This window comes from Cetorhinus maximus, chromosome 14 (assembly GCF_964194155.1).
Source record: "Cetorhinus maximus chromosome 14, sCetMax3.hap1.1, whole genome shotgun sequence".
Lineage (NCBI taxonomy): Eukaryota > Metazoa > Chordata > Chondrichthyes > Lamniformes > Cetorhinidae > Cetorhinus > Cetorhinus maximus.
Window position 1 is genome coordinate 50,242,355 of NC_135892.1, and position 17,708 is coordinate 50,260,062.

At 45.5% G+C, this 17,708-nt stretch overlaps 2 protein-coding genes across 9 annotated transcripts in view; one reads left to right on the forward strand and one right to left on the reverse strand.

Moving 5' to 3' along the window:
- sanbr (SANT and BTB domain regulator of CSR) overlaps positions 1 to 5,812 on the reverse strand; it is a 144,530-nt gene extending 138,718 nt beyond the window's left edge. For all 7 annotated transcript variants that reach the window (XR_013578679.1, XR_013578678.1, XM_078556895.1 and 4 more), the window contains exon 1: positions 5,611 to 5,812. The gene's annotated coding sequence lies outside the window, so the exon portion shown is untranslated. The remainder of the gene's footprint in view (positions 1 to 5,610) is intronic.
- A 154-nt stretch (positions 5,813 to 5,966) lies between these two features.
- The window catches only part of LOC144689648 (uncharacterized), an 88,025-nt gene continuing 76,283 nt past the window's right edge, over positions 5,967 to 17,708 (forward strand). For both annotated transcript variants that reach the window (XM_078556897.1, XM_078556898.1), the window contains exon 1: positions 5,967 to 6,132. In XM_078556897.1, the coding sequence (XP_078413023.1) occupies positions 6,067 to 6,132 (66 nt within the window). In that variant the 5' untranslated portion in view covers positions 5,967 to 6,066. The remainder of the gene's footprint in view (positions 6,133 to 17,708) is intronic.

The window sequence follows — 17,708 nt, forward strand, 5'->3', positions numbered from 1 at the left end:
ACAACACCTTTAACATAGTAAAATGGCTCAAGGACCACGAGAGCAGAATCAAATGAAATTTAATACCAAGCCATATAAAGAGATATTAGATGACCAAAGGTTTGGTCAAAAAAGTAGGTTTTTTTTGACCGTCTTAGGGGAGGAAAGAGATGGAGGTGTGGGAAGAGAATTCTTTACTAGAGAAACCCACAGCTAATTATAATGCCTAATCTCTTCCCCAAGCTTACCTTTCTCTGGTTCAAGTATTTATTCACTTTTCCTCATTTAACAATTCAATAATTACTGCCTCAACTACTTCCTGTGGCAAAGCGCTCTATTCACTCAAGTCCAAGAAATTTCTCCTGATCAATCTCCTCATTCTTACTGACATTTAAAATTGATTCCCAAACCAAAGAAATAATAATTCCCTACTCAGTCTATTAATACTTTCATAACTTTATAAACCACTTCAATCACCTCTTGGCCTTCTTTGCTCCAGTGGAAATGGTCCATTCATTAGAAAGGTTGATGAAGGTAGTGCAGTAGATGTTGTGCATATGGACTTATAAAGACATTGATAAAGTGTCACATAGAACCAGGCTGAATATAGAAAGCTCAGAGAGGAAGTGAAAAAAGAAATGAGAGAGGCAAAGAGAGATATGAGAAAAGACTGACAGCTAATATAAAAGGGAACCAAAGGTCTCCTATAGACATATAAATAGTAAAACAATAGTAAAATGAGGAGGGGGACAAAAAGAGAATTTCCTCATGGAGGTAGGGGGCATGGCTAAGGTGCAAAATAAGTACTTTGCATCGGTCTTTCTGAGGAAGAAGATGCTGCTAAATCATAAAGAAAGAGATAGTTGAGATACTGAATAGGCTAAAAATTGATAAAGAGGAGGCATTAGAAACTCTGGCCGCACCAAAAGTTGATAAATCACCAGGATTAGATCCACCCCACAATATTAAGGGAAGGAAATGCGGAAATTGCAGAGGCATTGGCCATAATCTTCCAATCCTCCTTGGATACAGGGGTGGTGCTAAAGGACTGGAGAATTACAAATGTTGCACACCCTAGTTCAAAGAAGTGTGCAAGTATAAGCCCAGCAATTACAGGCCAGTCAGTATAACCTTGGTGGTGGAACAGCTTTTAGAAATGATAACATGGGACAAAATGAACAGTCACTTTGCTAATTAAGGCAGGCCAGAACAGATTTGTTAAGGGCAAATCATCTTGAACTAACATGATGGAGTTTTTGATAACTTAGCAGAGAGAGTTGATGAGGGTAATGCAGTTGATGTGGTGTACATGGACTTTCAAAAAGGTGTTAGATAAAGTGTCATGTAACAGGCATGACAGCAAAGTTGAAGCCAAAGGAATAAAAGGGACAGTGGCACCATGGACACGAAGTTGGCTGAGTGACAGGAAACAGAGAGGTGGTGAACGGTGGGGTTCCTGGATCAGTATTAGGAACACTTTTTCTTGACCTATATTAATGACCTAAATTTGGGTGTACAGGGCACACTTTCAAAATCTCAAATTTGCAGATAACAAAACTTGTAAGCATTGTGAGCTGCGAGGAGGATAGTGATAGTCTCAAGATGACAGATAGGCTGGTGGAATGGGTTGACACATAGCATATGATATTGCAGAGAAGTGTGATGTGACACATTTTGGTAGGAAAAATGAGGAGAGGCAGTACCAAATAAAGTATATGATTCTAAAGGGGCAGAGGCATCTGGGGTATATTAGCACAAATCATTTAAGGTGGCAGGGAAGACTGAGAGAGTGGTTAATAAAGTATATTAACTATAAGGAGAAGGCAGGAGAATGGGGTTGAGAAACTTATCAGCCATGATTGAATGGCGGAGCAGACTCGATGGGCCGAATGGCCTAATTTCTGCTCCTATGTCTTATGGTCTATATGGGACCCTGGTATTTATAAACAGAGACAGAGTACAACAAGGAGGAAGTTATAGTAAACCTTTATAAAACACTGATTCAGCCTCAACTAGAGTATCATGTCCAATTCTGGGCACACTTTAGGTCAGATGTGAAAGCATTAGAGAGGGTGCAGTAAAGGTGCACAAGACTGGTTCTTGTCTAAGGTGGATAGATTAGAGAAGCTAGGGCTGTTCTCCTTAGACAGAGAGTGAGGGAAGATTTGGTATAGGTGTGCAAAATCATGAGGAGTCTGGACAGATCGTATAGGGAGAAGCTCTTCACACTGGAGGAGGGGTTGAGAAGCAGAGGGCATCGATTTAAAGTGAATGTCAACTGAACCAAAGGCAATGCGAGAAAAAAAGCTTTTCATACAGTGAGTGGTTAGGATCTGGAATGCATTCCCTGAGAATGTGCTGGAGGCAGATTCAATCATAACTTTCAAAACAGAATTGGATGATTATCCATAGAGAAAAAGTTTGCAGGGTTATGAGGAAAGAGTGGGGCAGTGGAACTAGCTGAGTTGTTCTTGCTGAGAGCCAGCACAGACAAGACGGGCTGTCCTTTTGTGCTGTATCCATTCTATGATTTCATAACAGAGCTATTTGGAAATAGAAGTATACGGTATGAAAAGGACAGTGATAACTTGGGTAAGCAACTGGCTGAAGATTAGGAGGCAGAGGTGGATGGAGAACAGATTTTTAAAATAAAACTGTTCCCAGGAGCCATTATTAGGACCATTGTTTATCTTGTTATACATAAATGACCTGAACTTGAGTATAGGGGGAACAACTTTTAAGTTTGTGGATGATACAAAACATGGCAATATAGTAAACAATGAGGATAGTAGCAGACTTTTGGAGGGCATGGACTGATGAAATGGGCAAACAGATGGCAAATACAATTTAATGTGAATAAGTATAAAGTAATGCATTTTAGGAGAAACAACTTGAAGAGGAAGGATGAGCTACATAGTACTATTTTGAGGGGTGGGGGTGCAAGAGCAGAGGGACTTGGGATGGTGGTTCATGTTCATAAATCCCTGAAGATGGGAAGGCAAGTTGATAATGCAGTTAAGCATATGGGCTTTGTAAATAGGGCATTGAATACAAAAACAAGGAAATCATGCAAGTCACTGGATAGGTCTCAACTGAGTATTGTGTATAAATCTGATTAACACACTTTAGGAGGGGTGTCAAGGCTTGGAGAAGGTATAGGAGATTTATCAAAATGATACTAGAAATGAGGGAATTCAATTATTTGGAGGAGCTGGAATTGTTCTCCTTAGAGCAAGAGAAAGTTATGATAGTCAAAGATTTTAAAAAGTTTTCTAAAGAGCTAAATAAAAATGGGAAATCATTACAGGTAGAGAGGGTAGTTAGATCCGGAACACACTTCCTCAAAATCAGATTCTATAGGAAATTTAAAAAGACAATTGGGCATGTATTTGAAGAGAACCAATTCACAGGGTTATGGGAAAAAGCTTAAGTGTAGGACTAAGCTGGGCAGTTCTTTCAAAGAGCTGCCACAGGCAGGTGGGATCGAATGGCCTTCTGTGATGCAAGATTCTATAATTCTATCTCAGGTACTATCTCATAAGTATAGTTTCCATCCCTGGTGTCATTCTGGCCATTCTTTCTACATTCTGAGAGAGTTTTTATCCTTTCTTTAATAGGTCCCTAAAACCACATACACTCTAACCATTGCAGAGCTATGATTACTTTTGTTCTTGTAGTATTTACCTCTATTTATAACATTCAAAACTGTGTTAAATTATCAGAAAACACAATAAGCGATGATAGCTCAGTATTGGTTAAAAGTTAGGGTTCTAAATTTTAGCATTCTATGTAACATGTTATATATTAGTCACTGAACTCGTAATCCAGAAACATGGACTGATAATCGAGAGAACACAAGTTAAAATCCCACCGTGAGCTTTTGAGAAATTGAACTCAGTTTAAAAATCTGGAAATAAAAAGCTGCTATCAGTAAATGTGGCCAAGAAGCTGTTAGCTCCACAAAAATCCAACTGGCTCACTAATGTCCTGCAAGGAAACGAACCTATCACCCTTAGCTGCTCTGGCCTATGTGTGACTCCAGTCCTATACTAATTTGTTCACTCTTAACTGTCCTCTGACATGGCCTAGTAAGCCACTCCTTTGTATGGTGCAGGGGGAACTAGGGATGGGCCATAAATGCTGGGCATATCGCAAAAATAAACAACAAAATATATATTCAATGTACGTTCACACATTACTACAAGTAGAGTTGTTATGAATTTAAACATTAGATTGTAATTTTGTTGTAAATGGGGCCAAGAGAAAATAAAAATGGGATTTCAAATGAGATTTCAAAATTTGCAGAAGTATTGTGAAGGATTGTGTACAACTTCAAAAGGATATAGGCAGATTGGTGGAATGGACAAGTGGCAGATGAAATTAAATGCACAGAAATGTGACATGATTCATTTTGGTAGGAGTAACAGAGACACAACATAAAATAAAGCCTATAATTCTAAAGAGGGTGCAGGAGCAGAGGGACCTGGGTGTATATGGGCATAAATCATTGAAGAGGGCAGGACCTGTTGAGAGTGCAGTTAAAGCATATAGCATCCTGGGCTTTGTCAATAGGGGAGAACAATACAAAAGCAAGGAAGTTATGTTAAAACTTTATAAAACACTGGTTCAGCCTCAACTGGTGCATTGCATCCAGGCTGGGTGCCACACTTTAGGAAGGATGTGAAACATTAGAGAAGGCGCAGAAAGAAATTCATAAGAATAGTTTCAGGGATGAGGAACTTCAGTTACAAAGATAGATTGGAGAAGTTGGGAGTGTTCTTGGAGAAGGGAAGGTAAGGAGATTCGATAGCGGTATTCAAAATCATGAATGGTCTGGACAGAGTACATAGGGAGAATTGGTTCCCAGTGGTGAAAAGATAATGAATGACAGGGCACAGATTTGAGGTAATTGGCAAAGGAAGCAATGACGACATGTGGCCTTTTCATGCAGTTATGATCTGGAATGCACTGCCTGAGTGTGCGGTGGAAGCAGGGTCAATTGAGGTTTTGAAAAGGGAATTGGATCAGTATCTGAAAAGGAAAAACTGCAGAGCTAGGAGGGAAAGTTAGGGGAGTGGCACGAGGTGAGTTGCTTTTTCACGGGGCCAGCACAGACACGACGGACCAAATGGCCTCCTTGTGTGCTTAACTATTCTACGATGGTATTCATGGTATTCTCAGAAACCTTGAAGAGTATTCTCATTTATTCGAGGTCCATACGCATATTTATGATCTCATTTACCGTATCTTTTACAATAAATGTGTATGCCTAAGCTGCACAATGTATTACACGTACAACTACATTTTGGAATTCTACAAATAGATTGCTCTAAAAGCATAAAAACGCTACTATTGTGCTGAGACCAATTGACCAGAACCGGATATCTGACTGACGGGACCTTCCGAAGACGCCGACATTCTGTCAAGAGGGTTTAAACCAAACGTCTGGATTGCTGGGGTCTCAGTGGGATTCGTTGCCTCACGCGGAGGTGTGCTGTTGTAGAATTTGACCTTCAGCTGTATATCCTCATTCAATATTTGTTCGGTGCAACCAGTATCTGACCTAGCGGCATCATGCCCTTCATCTCGACAACAGTGCCTTAAAGTAACCGCTAATAGTAAACCACTCACTGGATTTCTCTCCGTTCTTCTTGTTCGTTCTGCAGTGGATATGCCGGCTACAGACCCCCCCGCCACACTGCGCTCCACTAAAGTCGCATTGCTGCTCTCAGAATTGTTTTCCGAAAAAAGGGCGCCGTATCTTCCCCGTTGCAGCTACCCGGTTCTCGCCATTAACCCACAATAGCTACAGCCACCATTGAATCACAACAACCTCAAGAGCAGGGACGGGTGGAGCAACCTTTCCCTGCGGCTGACATCCCTAACAACCAATCAACGGGCTGGTTCAGGCTGGCAGCCCAGGAGACGGAGTGGGATCTGTCCAATGGGCGGAGGGATTGGGTGGCTGTTCCGGCTCGGACCGGCCCGGCCCAGTGAGGGTGGCGGTTACGGGTCCCGCCCTCGGAGTGGAGCCGCAGTGCAGCAAGACCGGCGTCCGCGTAACCAGGCAACGGGGCTGTTGTTAGTATGCGAGAGGAGCTCACTGCGGGAATAGGCCGCGAACACAGGTGCTCCAAAAGCCTGCCTTCGAAGGTAAAATAAAACCTATTTGTAGAAAGTTCTCGAAACATACAGATGGCCAGTCAGTATTTGAGACAGGAAACAAGTAAACAATACGAGAACCCCTTCGGGGATTTCTTGACTCAGTGTCAGAGTGGCGCTCAAGCAAAATGTCAAAGGACGCGCGTTAAAGCTGTGTCGTTGTCAATGGTTATGCCTTATTTCTAATTTCCATTTTTCGCTTTTATATATTAGAATTCTTATAAGTTATAGTTGTCACACTATAAGTTTCATCTAATATCGTTATGATATTAAAACCGCGCCGCTTCACTCTCACCAGTTTTTTTAAGTTTATCTGCTTCACATTTTGCCCGAAACAGATTCCGCTCCGTGGAGGGCCCTCCGCGCATGCGCACACCTGTCTGTATGGAGCGAGGGACTTGTGCCAATATTGCCTCCACTTCATTCATGTTGTGTGGGCGCCACACTCGTACTTGGAAATTTTTTGAGCGTCAAAGGGTCAATTAAAGTACAGAAAAAGGCCATTCGGCCCATCAAGTCCATGTCAGTTCTCCACGGATCAATCCACTCAGTTCCAAACATTATCCAAGCTCGCTAATTTAGAGTGAGGAAAATTTGTGTAATTCATGTTTGTTGTTGAATGTTACCTGAATCTCGTATGCTACAGGCATGTTACTTGCTGGGCGCTGTGGCGCAAGCCTGAAATCCGGCAACTCGGAAGCTGAGGCTGTCGAATTGTTTGAGGCCAAGAGTTCTGGGCTACTGCAGACTATGCCGATCAGGTGTCCTCACTAAGCTGGGCATCGATATGGTGTCTCCAGAGGAATCCGGGATCACCAGGTCGTGTAAATTGGCGCAGGTCGAAAACAGAGCAGGTCAAACCACCCCCCAGTAGTCGGATCATGCCTGTGAATAGACGTTGCAGTGCAACTTGGTTAATACAGTGAAACATCCCGTGCTTGGTCCTGGAAAGCCCAGCAAGTTTATTCCTTCAAGCGCCCACCTAATTTCCTTTTGAAATCATTGATTGCTTCCGCATCCACCACCCTAATGGACAACAAGTGCCAGGCCATTAACACTCACTGCATAAAAATGTTCTTCCTCACATTCTCCATGAAAACAGAGTTAATTTGGTGAAAATGTAGCACTCGGGCATTCTAACTGGCAAGTGACATTCACATCACTTAAGTGCCTTGCAGACAATGACCATCTCCAACAAAAGAGAATCTAACTATCTCCCCATGATGTTCAACAATATTATTACCATTGTTGAATCCCCCACCATCAGCATCCTGGGGCTAATCATTAATCAGAAACTTAACTGCACCAGTCATATAAATACTATGGCTACAAGAGCAGGTCAGAGGCTGGGAATTCTGCAGCAAGTAACTCCCCTCCTGATTCCCCAAAGTCTGTCCACCATCTACAAAACACAAGTCAGGAGTGTGATGGAATGCACCCCACTTGCCTGGATGAGTAGAGCCCCAACAACTCTGAAGAAGCTCGATGCCAACCCCATTAAGGAAGAGGTGGTGACATAGTGGTATTGTCACTGGGCTAGTAATCCCCAGGGCAATGCTCTTGGGACCTGTGTTTGAATCCCAGCATGGCAGATGGTGAAATTTGAATTCAATAGAAATCTGGAATTAAAAGTCTAATAATGACCATGAAACCATTGTTGTAAAAACCCATCTGGTCCACTTGAAGGAAATCTGCTGACCTCCATGTGATTCCAGTCCCACGGCATTGTAGTTGACTCCTAACTGTCCTTTGAAATGTATCATTATGCAAAAAAAACCTAAAAGGAATGGATAAAGGCAAAATACTACAGATGCTGGAAATCTGAAACAAAAGCAAAAAACGCTGGAAAAACTCAGCAGGTCTGACAGCATCTGTGGAGAGAAAAACAGAGTTAACGTTTTGAGTCCATACGGACTGGAAACGTTAACTCTGTCTTTCTCTCCACAGATACTGTCAGACCTGCTGTGTTTTTCCAGCGTTTTTTGTTTTTGCCTAAAAGGAATGGAACTGGACGGACCACCCAGCACCTAGGCACCAGAAATGACAACTCAGCCCTTTTGACCCTGCAGAGACCTCCTTACTAACATTTGGGGGCTGGTGCCAATTTTGGGCAACAGCTTGACAATGTCCCAGACACCACCATCACCATCCCTGAGTATGTCCTCTGTGACGGTGGTGGTATATAGTCAGGAGGGAGTTGCCCTGGGAGTCTTCAACACCCACTCTGGACCCCATGAATTCTCAGCCTAAACATGGGCAAGGAAACCTCCTGCTGATTACCACGTACTGCCACCTCCTCCCCGCCCCGCCCCCCACACACAGCTGATGAATCGGTACTCCTCCATTTTGAACACAATTTGGAGGAAGCACTGAAGTTGGCAAGGGTGCAGAATGTACTCTGGGTGGGGAAGTACAGTGTCCATCACCGAAAGTGGCTTGGTAACACCACCACAGACCAAGCTGGCTGAGTCCTAAACGAAATAGCTGCTAGACTGGGTCTGCGACAGCTGGTGAGGGCACCAACAAGAGGGAAAAACTTATTTGACCTCATTCTCATAAACCTACCTGCCGTAGATGCATCTGTCTGTGACAGTATCGGTAGGAGTGACCACCGCACAATCCTTGTGGAGCCGAAGTCCCGTCTTCACATTGAGGATACCCTCCATTGTGTTGTGTGGCACTACCACCGCGTCAAATGGTGTAGATTTCGAATGGATCTAGAAAATCAAGACTGGGCAACCATGAGGTGCTGTGGGTCATCAGCAGCAGCAGAATTGTACTGGACCACAATGTGTAACCTCATGGCCTGGCATTCCCCACTCTACCATTACCACCAAGCCAGGGGATCAACCCTGGTTCAAAGATGAGTGCAGGAGGGCATGTCAGGAGCAGCACCAGGCATACCTAAAAATGAGGTGTCAACTTGGTGAAGCCACAACACAGGACTACTTGCATACCAAACGGCACAAGCAGCAAATGATCATCAGAGCTAAGCAATTCCACAACCAACAGATCAGATCTAAGCTCTGCAGCCCTGCCATGTACAGCCGTGCATGGTGGTGGACAATTAAACAGCTCAGTGGAGGAGGAGCCCAACACATCAGTGCAAAAGATAAGGCTGAAACATTCATAACGATGTTCAATTAGAAGTGCCGAGTGGATGATGCATCTTGGCCTCCTCCAGAGGTCCCCAGCATGACAGGTGCTAGTCTTCAGCCAATTCGATTCGCTCCATGTGATATCAAGAAAAGGCAGAAGGCACTGGATGCTGCAAAAGCTATGGGCCCTGACAACTTTCAGCAATAGTACTGAAGGCCTATGGTCCAGAATTTGCCACGCCCCTAGCCAAGCTATTCCACTACAGCTACAACTGGCATCTACCTGGCAATGTGGAAAATTGCCCAGGTATGTCCTGTACACAAGAAGCAGGACAAATCCAACCCGGCCAATTACCGCCCCATCGATCTACTCTCCATCATCAGTAAAGTGATAGAAAGGGCCATCAACAGTGCTATCAAGCGGCACCTGCTAAGCAATAACCTGCTCACTGACGCTCAGTTTGGGTTCCTTCAGGGTCAATCAGCTCCTGACCTTGTTGCAACCTTGATTGAAACATGGACAAAAGAGCTGAACTCCAGAGATGAGGTGAGAATGACTGCCCTTGACATCAAAGCAGCATTTGACTGAATGTGGCATAAAGACACCCTAGCAAAACTGGTCAGTGGGAATCAGGGGGAAAAGTCTCCATTGGTTGCGTCATACCTAGCACAGAGGAAGATGGTTGTTGTGCTTGTTGGAGGTGAATCATCTCAGTTCCAGGACATCACTGTTAGAGTTCCTCAGGGTAGTGTCATAGGCCCAACCATCTTCAACTGCTTCATCAATGATCTCCGTACCATCAGAAGTGAGGATGTTCGCTGATGTTTGGACAATGTTCAGCGCCATTCGCAACTCCTCAGATACTGAAGCAGTCCATGTCCAAATGCAGCAAGACCTGGACAATATCCAGGCTTGGGCTAACAAGTGGCAAGTGACATTCGCACCACACAAGTGCCAGGCAATGACCATCTCCAACAAGGGAGAATCTAACCATTGCCCCTTGACATTCAATGACATTACCATCACTGAATCCTGGGGCTTACCATTGACCAGAAACTGAACTGGACTAGCCATATAAATACTGTAGCTACAAGAGCAGGTTAGAGGCTAGGAATCCTGCAGAGAGTAACTCACTTCCTGACTCCCCAAAGCCTGTTCACCATTTACAAGGCACAAGTCAGGAATGTGATGGAATACTCTCTACTTGCCTGGATGAGTGCAGCTCCAACAACACTCAATAAACTTGACACCATCCAAGACAAAGCAGCCCGCTTGATTGGCACCCCACCCACAAACATTCACTTCCTCCACCACCGACGGACAGTGGCAGTAGTGTGTACCATCTACACGATGCACTGCAGAAACTCACCAAGCCTCCTTAGACAGCACCTTCCAAACCCACGACCACTACCATCTAGAAGGACAAGGGCAGCAGATAAATGGGAACATCACCACGTGGAAGTCCCCCTCCAAGCTTCTCACCATCCTGACATGGAAACATATCGCCATTCCTTCACTGTTGCTGAGTCAACATCCTGGAACTTCCTAACAGCACTGTCTGTGGATGTACCTACACCACATGGACTACAGCAGTTTAAGAAGGCAGCTCACTACCACCCTCTCAAGGGCAATTAGGAATGAGCAGTAAATGCTGGCCTAGCCAGAGGCGCCCACATCCCATGAATGAATATTAAAAAAATCCAGGACAAAGCATCCTTCTTGATTAGCACCCCATCCACCATCTTAAAAATTCACTCCCTCAACCACTGGCTCACAGTGGCAGCAGTTTGTACCATCTACAAGATGCAATGTAGCAACTTGTCAAGGCTTCTCCAACACACCTAAACCCATGACCTCTACTATCTAGAAAGACAAGGGCAGCAAACACACCACCATCTGCCAAGCTGTTCCAGTACAAATACAAAACTGGCGTTAACCCGGCAATCTGGAAAATTGCCCTGCTATGTCCTTCACACGAAAAACAGCGCAAATCCAACCTGGCCAATTACTGCCCCATCAGTCTACTCTCAATCATCAGTAAAGTGATGGAAAGGGTCATTAAAAAGTGCTGTCAAGTGCAACTTGCTTAGCAATAACCTGCCTCACTGACACTCAATTTGGGTTCCGCCAGGGTCACTCCTGACCTCGTTACAGTTTTTGTTCAAACATGGACAAAAGAGCTGAACTCCAGAGGTGAGGTGAGAGTGACTGCCCTTGACATCAAGGCAACATTTGACTGAGTATGGCATCAAGGAGCCTGAGCAAAAGTGAAGCCATTGTGGATCAGGGGGAAACCTCGCCGCTGGCTGGAGTCATCCCCAACACAAAGCAGCTCACCACCACCTTGTCAAGGGCAACTACGGATGGGCATTAAATTCTGGCCCAACCAGCGAAACTCTCATCCTGTGAACGAATTTAAAAAAAAGGAAGGTGGTTGTGGGTGTTGGAGGTCAACACCTCACTTCCAGGACATCACTGTAGAAGTTTCTTGGGATAGTGTTTAGGCCCAACCATCTTCAACTACTTCGTCAATGACCTTCCTTCCATCTGAGGTGGTGATGTTCGCTGATATTTGCACAAAGTTCAAAACCATTTGCACCTCCTCAGATACTGAAGCAGTCCATGCCAAAAAGCAGCAAGACCTGGACAATATCCAGGCTTGTGCTGACAGATGGCAAGTAACATTTGTGCCACACAAGTGCCAGGCAATGACCATGTCCAACAAGTGAGAATCTAATCATTGGCCCTTGGCATTCAGTGATATTACAATTGCTGAATCCCCCAGTATCAACATCCTGGGGGTTACCATTGACCAGAAACTGAACTAGCCTAGCCATATAAATACTGTGGCGACAAGGGCAGGTCAGAGGCTAGGAATCATGTAGCGAGTAACTCATCTGCTGATCCCCACTCCCACAAAGCCTGTCCACCATGTACAAGGCACCAGTCAGGAGTGTGATGCCTGGATGAGTGCAGCTCCAACAACATTCCAGAAGCTTGACACCATCCAGGTCAAAGCAGCCTCCTTGATTGGCACCCCACCCACAAACATTCACTTCCTCCACCACTGACATGCAGTGGCAGCAGTGTGTACCATCCGCATGATGCACTGCAGAAACACACGAAGACCCCTTAGACAGTACCTTCCAAACTCATGACCGCTATCATCTTGACAGGAACACCACCACCTGCAAGTTCCCCTCCAAGCTTCTCACCATCTTGATTTGGAAATATATTGCCATTTCTTCACTGTCACTGGGTCAAAATCCTGGAACTTCCTCCCTAACAGCACTGTGTGTGCACCTACACCACATGGACTGCAGCGGTTCAAGAAAGCAGCTCACCACCACTTTTTCAAGGGCAATTAGAGATGGGCAATAAATGCTGGTCTAGCCAGCAAAGCCCACATCCCATGAATGAATGTTAAAAAAAGAGTGCAACAAATGTTTACTACTCTGGTTCCTGGGATGAGGGGAGTGTTCAATGAGGAGAGATGGAGTGGACTGAGGTGATCTAATTGAAACATAAAAAATTTTTCAGGGGCAGTTGCTGAGAAAATTTTTTCCCTACCCCTAGCTGGGGAATCTAGAACACGGATCACTGTCTCAGATTATTGGGGGCGGCCATTTAGGATTAGGAGAAATTTCTTCAACCAAGCGTTGTGAATCTTTGAAATTCTATACCCCAGAGAGATGTGGATTCCCAGTTGTCAAGTATATTCAGACAGAGATCGATAGATTTTTGGGTACAAAGGAATTTGGATGTAGTGCATGAAGCTGGAGTTGAAGTAGAAGGCCAGCCATGACCTTGTTTAATGGCAACACAGGTCAAAGTGCCAATATACTCCAGCTCCTATTTTTTTTATGTTCTTATGGTGGTGCTGAAGAGTTGGTGCTGTGCACAAAAGTCATCCTTTACACAGATAGACAATTCATGTTGGATTTAGAAACAACATCTGACTGTTGCATCATTGATTATTAAAACACTTCAGGATCATTAAGATGCCTCTATCTTTGAGTAAAAAATAGCACTCATTAACACAATTCAATAGCTACAGCGTGAACATTGGTGAAATTTTTCAGTTTCCCTTCTTGGGCCCCACATTAGCTGATATTGTTAACAGTTCTCTCTCCTCAGGTACTGTCTCTCTCCCCTTCAGGATTGCTGTCATCACCCCTCTCCTCAAAATAACCACCCTTGTCCCCTCTGCCCTTCATAACTATCAACCCATTTCCAAACTCCATTCCCTCTCCAAAGTCCTTGAATGTTTTGTCACCTTCCAAATCTATGCCAACCTCTCCAAAACTCCTGTGTTTAAGTTCCTCCAATCAGTTTTCCAACCCTGCCACAGTACTAAAACGACTTTTATCAAAGTCACAAATGGCATCCTATGTGTCTGTAACCATGGTAAACTATCCTTCATTCTTCTCGACCTGTCTGGAACATGGTTGACCACACCATCCTTTAGCTTCTCTCCTCTGTTGTCCTGCTGGATAGGACTGCCCTTAGCTGGTTCCTTTCTTAACTATCTACTTGGAGCCAGAAAAATCATCTGCAATGGCTTCTCTTTTGACTCTCAGAACATGGCCTCTGGTGTCCCCCAAGGATCTATCCTTGGCCCACTCTTATTTTTCATCTGTGTACTACCACTCGATAACACGATTCAAAAACACAACCTCAGATTCCAAATGCACACTGAAGAAACCTAGCTCTCCTTCAGCTTCACTCCTCTCGATTCCTTCAGTGTCTCAAAATTGTCATATTGTTTGTCCAATATTCAGCGCTGGATGAGCAGAAGTTTCCCCCAATTAAATATTGTGAAGACCAAACCATTGTCTTCAGTCCTTGCCATAAACTCTATTCCCTAGCCATTGACTGTCTCTCCCAGGCAAATGTCTGAGGCTGAACCAGACCGTCATAACGTTGGCATTATATTTGACTGAGTTCAGCTTCTGGCCACATATCCACTCCATTACCAGGACCACCTATTTCTACTTCAGTAACATTACCTGCCTGCCCTTTTCTCAGCTCATTGCTGCTGAACCCCTCAATCATGCTCATGTTACCACTGGACTTGTCTAACCCAAGGCTCACCAGGCCAGCTTTCCTTTTTCCAATCTACATAAACTTGAACAAAACTCTGCTCCCTGTATCCTAACTCACAGTAAGTCCTGTGCACCCATCACCCCTGTGCTTGCTGACATACATTGGCTCCCAGTCTGGCAACACATGGGGGACTGATGTACAGGTCCTTCAATACTTCCACCTCCATAACATTGTCTCACCCGTCCATGCCACTACCTATCTGCACCTGAAATCCTCATCCACACCCTGTTAGCTCCACACTCGACTATTCCAATGCTCTCTGGCCAGCCTACCATCTGCCATAAACCTCAGCTAACCAAAACTCTGCTGTCTATACCCTGTGCTTCAGCAAGATCTTTGTACCCATTATCCCTATCTTTCCTGACCCACGTTGGCTTCAAGTCCCCTAATGCCTCTTGTGCATTTCCCCTTCCCTTTGCTACCCCATTGGTGGCTGCTCCTTCAGTTGCCTAGGCTTCACTGAATGGAATTTCTTCCCTAAACCCCCCCACCTTTCCACCTCCATGTACTCCTGAGGCCCTCATAATCTACCTCATCAACCAAGGTTTTGTTATCCCTCCTAATATTTCAATCTTTGCCTCAGCATTCATTTTTCCCTTATACCTCTGTGAAGTGCCCTGGATATTCTTTCTAGGTTAAAGGCAGATTCCAGAGTGATACATTTGAATCAAGGTAATTTCAGGTATATATACATATACATATACACAGCATGCCGGGTTACCTTGTAATCACCTTGTATTGGGTGGATCAGGTAAGCCTCATGGTTTATAAAAATCTGAATGATCTGAAATCTGAATGTCCATGATCAGTGTCACGAGACTTTAGAAAAGACAAGTGGGGTGTTAGAATATATAGCTAGAATGGTGAAATACATAACCGGAATAATCAAAGCTACAATGTCTGTGCCTATCTTGGGTATTGTACTCTGTGTTCCCCACATATGTTTTTTATTCATTCATGGGATGTGGGCATCACTGGCTAGGCCAGCATTTATTGCCCATCCCTAATTGCCCTCATTCTTGTTCAGAGTCAACCACATTGCTGTGTAGTCACATACAGGTCAGACCAGATAAGGACAGCAGATTTCCTTCCCTTAAGGACATTAGTGAACCAGATAGGGTTTTACAACAACCAAACTGACAATGGTCATCATTAGACTCTTATTTCCAGATTTTTATTGAATTCAAATTCCACCATCTGCTGTGGCAGGTCTCGGGTCACTGGAGCATTACCCCGGGCCTCTGGATTATTAGTCCAGTGACAATACCACTGCGCCATCGCCTCCCCACGCCCCTAGATATCCTAGAGATACCTAGGCCCTAGCAAAAATCCAGAGTAAGGCCACAGGATTTACACCAAGTCTTAAGATACTTAGTTATAGGAGCAGGAGTAGGCCACTAAGCCCCTCAAGCCTGCTCTGCCACTCAATAAGATCATGGCTGATTTGATTGTAACCTCAACCCCACATTCCTGCCTACTCCTGATAACCTCGTTGGTGACTTCCAGGCCCCCTGAGCATTCAGACTGTCTGGACCCTTCCAGGTATCAGACAGCCTTCCCTTACCCTGGTAATGGGGATTGTGGTCTCCACTGGAGGCACCTCCTCTGAGGAGAAAGGGAGGGGCAGAAGGGAGAGGAAGCCAGGTGTCCCAATGCAGCTTTCAGGGGAGGGACCAGTGGGAGGAGAGGCGCAGGCACAAGGGGCTCAGGGCCAGCAGGTAGTCCAAGGCGGAAGGGGCCGCAGAAGATGCCACTATCCTGCTGCCAGGGTTTACAAGCAGTGATGCAGCTACCTCAATATGTCCAACATGCAATGCCGAAGGAGGCTCTGCCTCTCCAGGGAGACCGTGACCTCCATTTGTCAGATGATCGGGCCTGAGATCAGCTCTGACTGTGTGGGTGGACACCCCATGCCAGTGGTTCTGAAGGTCACAGTGGCTCTCAACATCTCAACGGCTCTTTCCAAGGGTCAGTGGGGGATCTTTATGGAGTCTCCCAATCAGCTGTCCACAGCTGCGTCAAGCTGGTAACAGAAGCTCTGTTCAGCCAGGTATTGACTTTCATTCATTTCCGTATAGATGAGGCCAGTCAGGCTGAACAAGCCAGAGGCTTTGCAGTGATTGCTGGGTTCCCCCACTTTCAGGGTGACATCGACTGCACACATGTGGCCTTCAAGGTGCTAGCGAGTCAGCTGGGTGCCTTCGTTAACAGGAAGGGCTTCCACTCCATGAACGTGCAGATAGTGTGTGATCACAGGATGCAGATTCTGCAAGTCTGTGCAAGGTACCCAGGCAGCTCCCTTGACGCCTGTACCCTAAGACACTCCCAGCTACTGAGGCTCTTCAGTGCTCCACCCCGACTGGCTGGATGGCTGCTGGATGACAAGGGCTATCCCTTTGATAGGTGGCTCATGACGCCTCTCCGCCACCCAAGAACGGTACAACAGGAACCATGTTTCCACAAGGGCAGTGGCAGAGAGAACCATAGGTCTTCACAAGATGCGCTTCCGATACCTGGATCGTTCAGGGGGCGCACTGCAACACCCCCCCCCCCCCCCCCCCCCCCAGATCATGTGTCATTGATAGTGCTTGCATGCTGTGCTCTCCACAATTTGGCACTGGCAGGGGGAGGCCCACAGGAAGAAGAGCACCTTGACGCAGCTGCACAGGCCAGATGGTGAGTCCAGCAGTGAGTCAGAAGTGGAGCACGGTGAGGAGAACACTGAGCGTGTTGAGCCAGACCTCGGTAAACTCCAGGAGGCAGGGACACCAGGAAGGCCTTGATCCAATGCTCCTTCAACTAGGCTGACAAATAAGAACTACCACCTCATGCCAGGGCTGCCGCCTCCATCCTGGATCCCAGAAATGACCTTTACCTTGGCCCCCAATATACACTCAGTGCCTGTGCAATAAAGGTTCAAGCCACCTACGTCCAGATTACATAATGGCCTATCCTGAACCTACAAAACAAATGAAGCATACTCAACACAAAAGCAAATGTAATTTAATGTTGGAACTCAAATAGTATTGAACGGAACAATATCGGTGGTGTTGGTCACACCATTAAAAAAAGAAAAACAAAATAGGGGAACAAAAGACGACCCATGACCAATCCCTCTTGTGCTTAAAGTGCTTTAAACTTACGTTTACAGGCGCTACATCTAGGTGCCCCCCTTCCCCTCGCTGGCACTGGCATTGGAGGCAGCCTGCTGACTGTGCTGTCTTGTTGGCCTTGATGGTCGTCCTCTAGCCCGTGGAGCCTGTGCTGGCCCCGCCTGGGAGGGAGCGGCCAGTGCCACGGCTGGCATCTCCCCAGTCATCGCAGCCTCATCAGGTGCGATGGTCACAAGCGGAGGGGCGGAG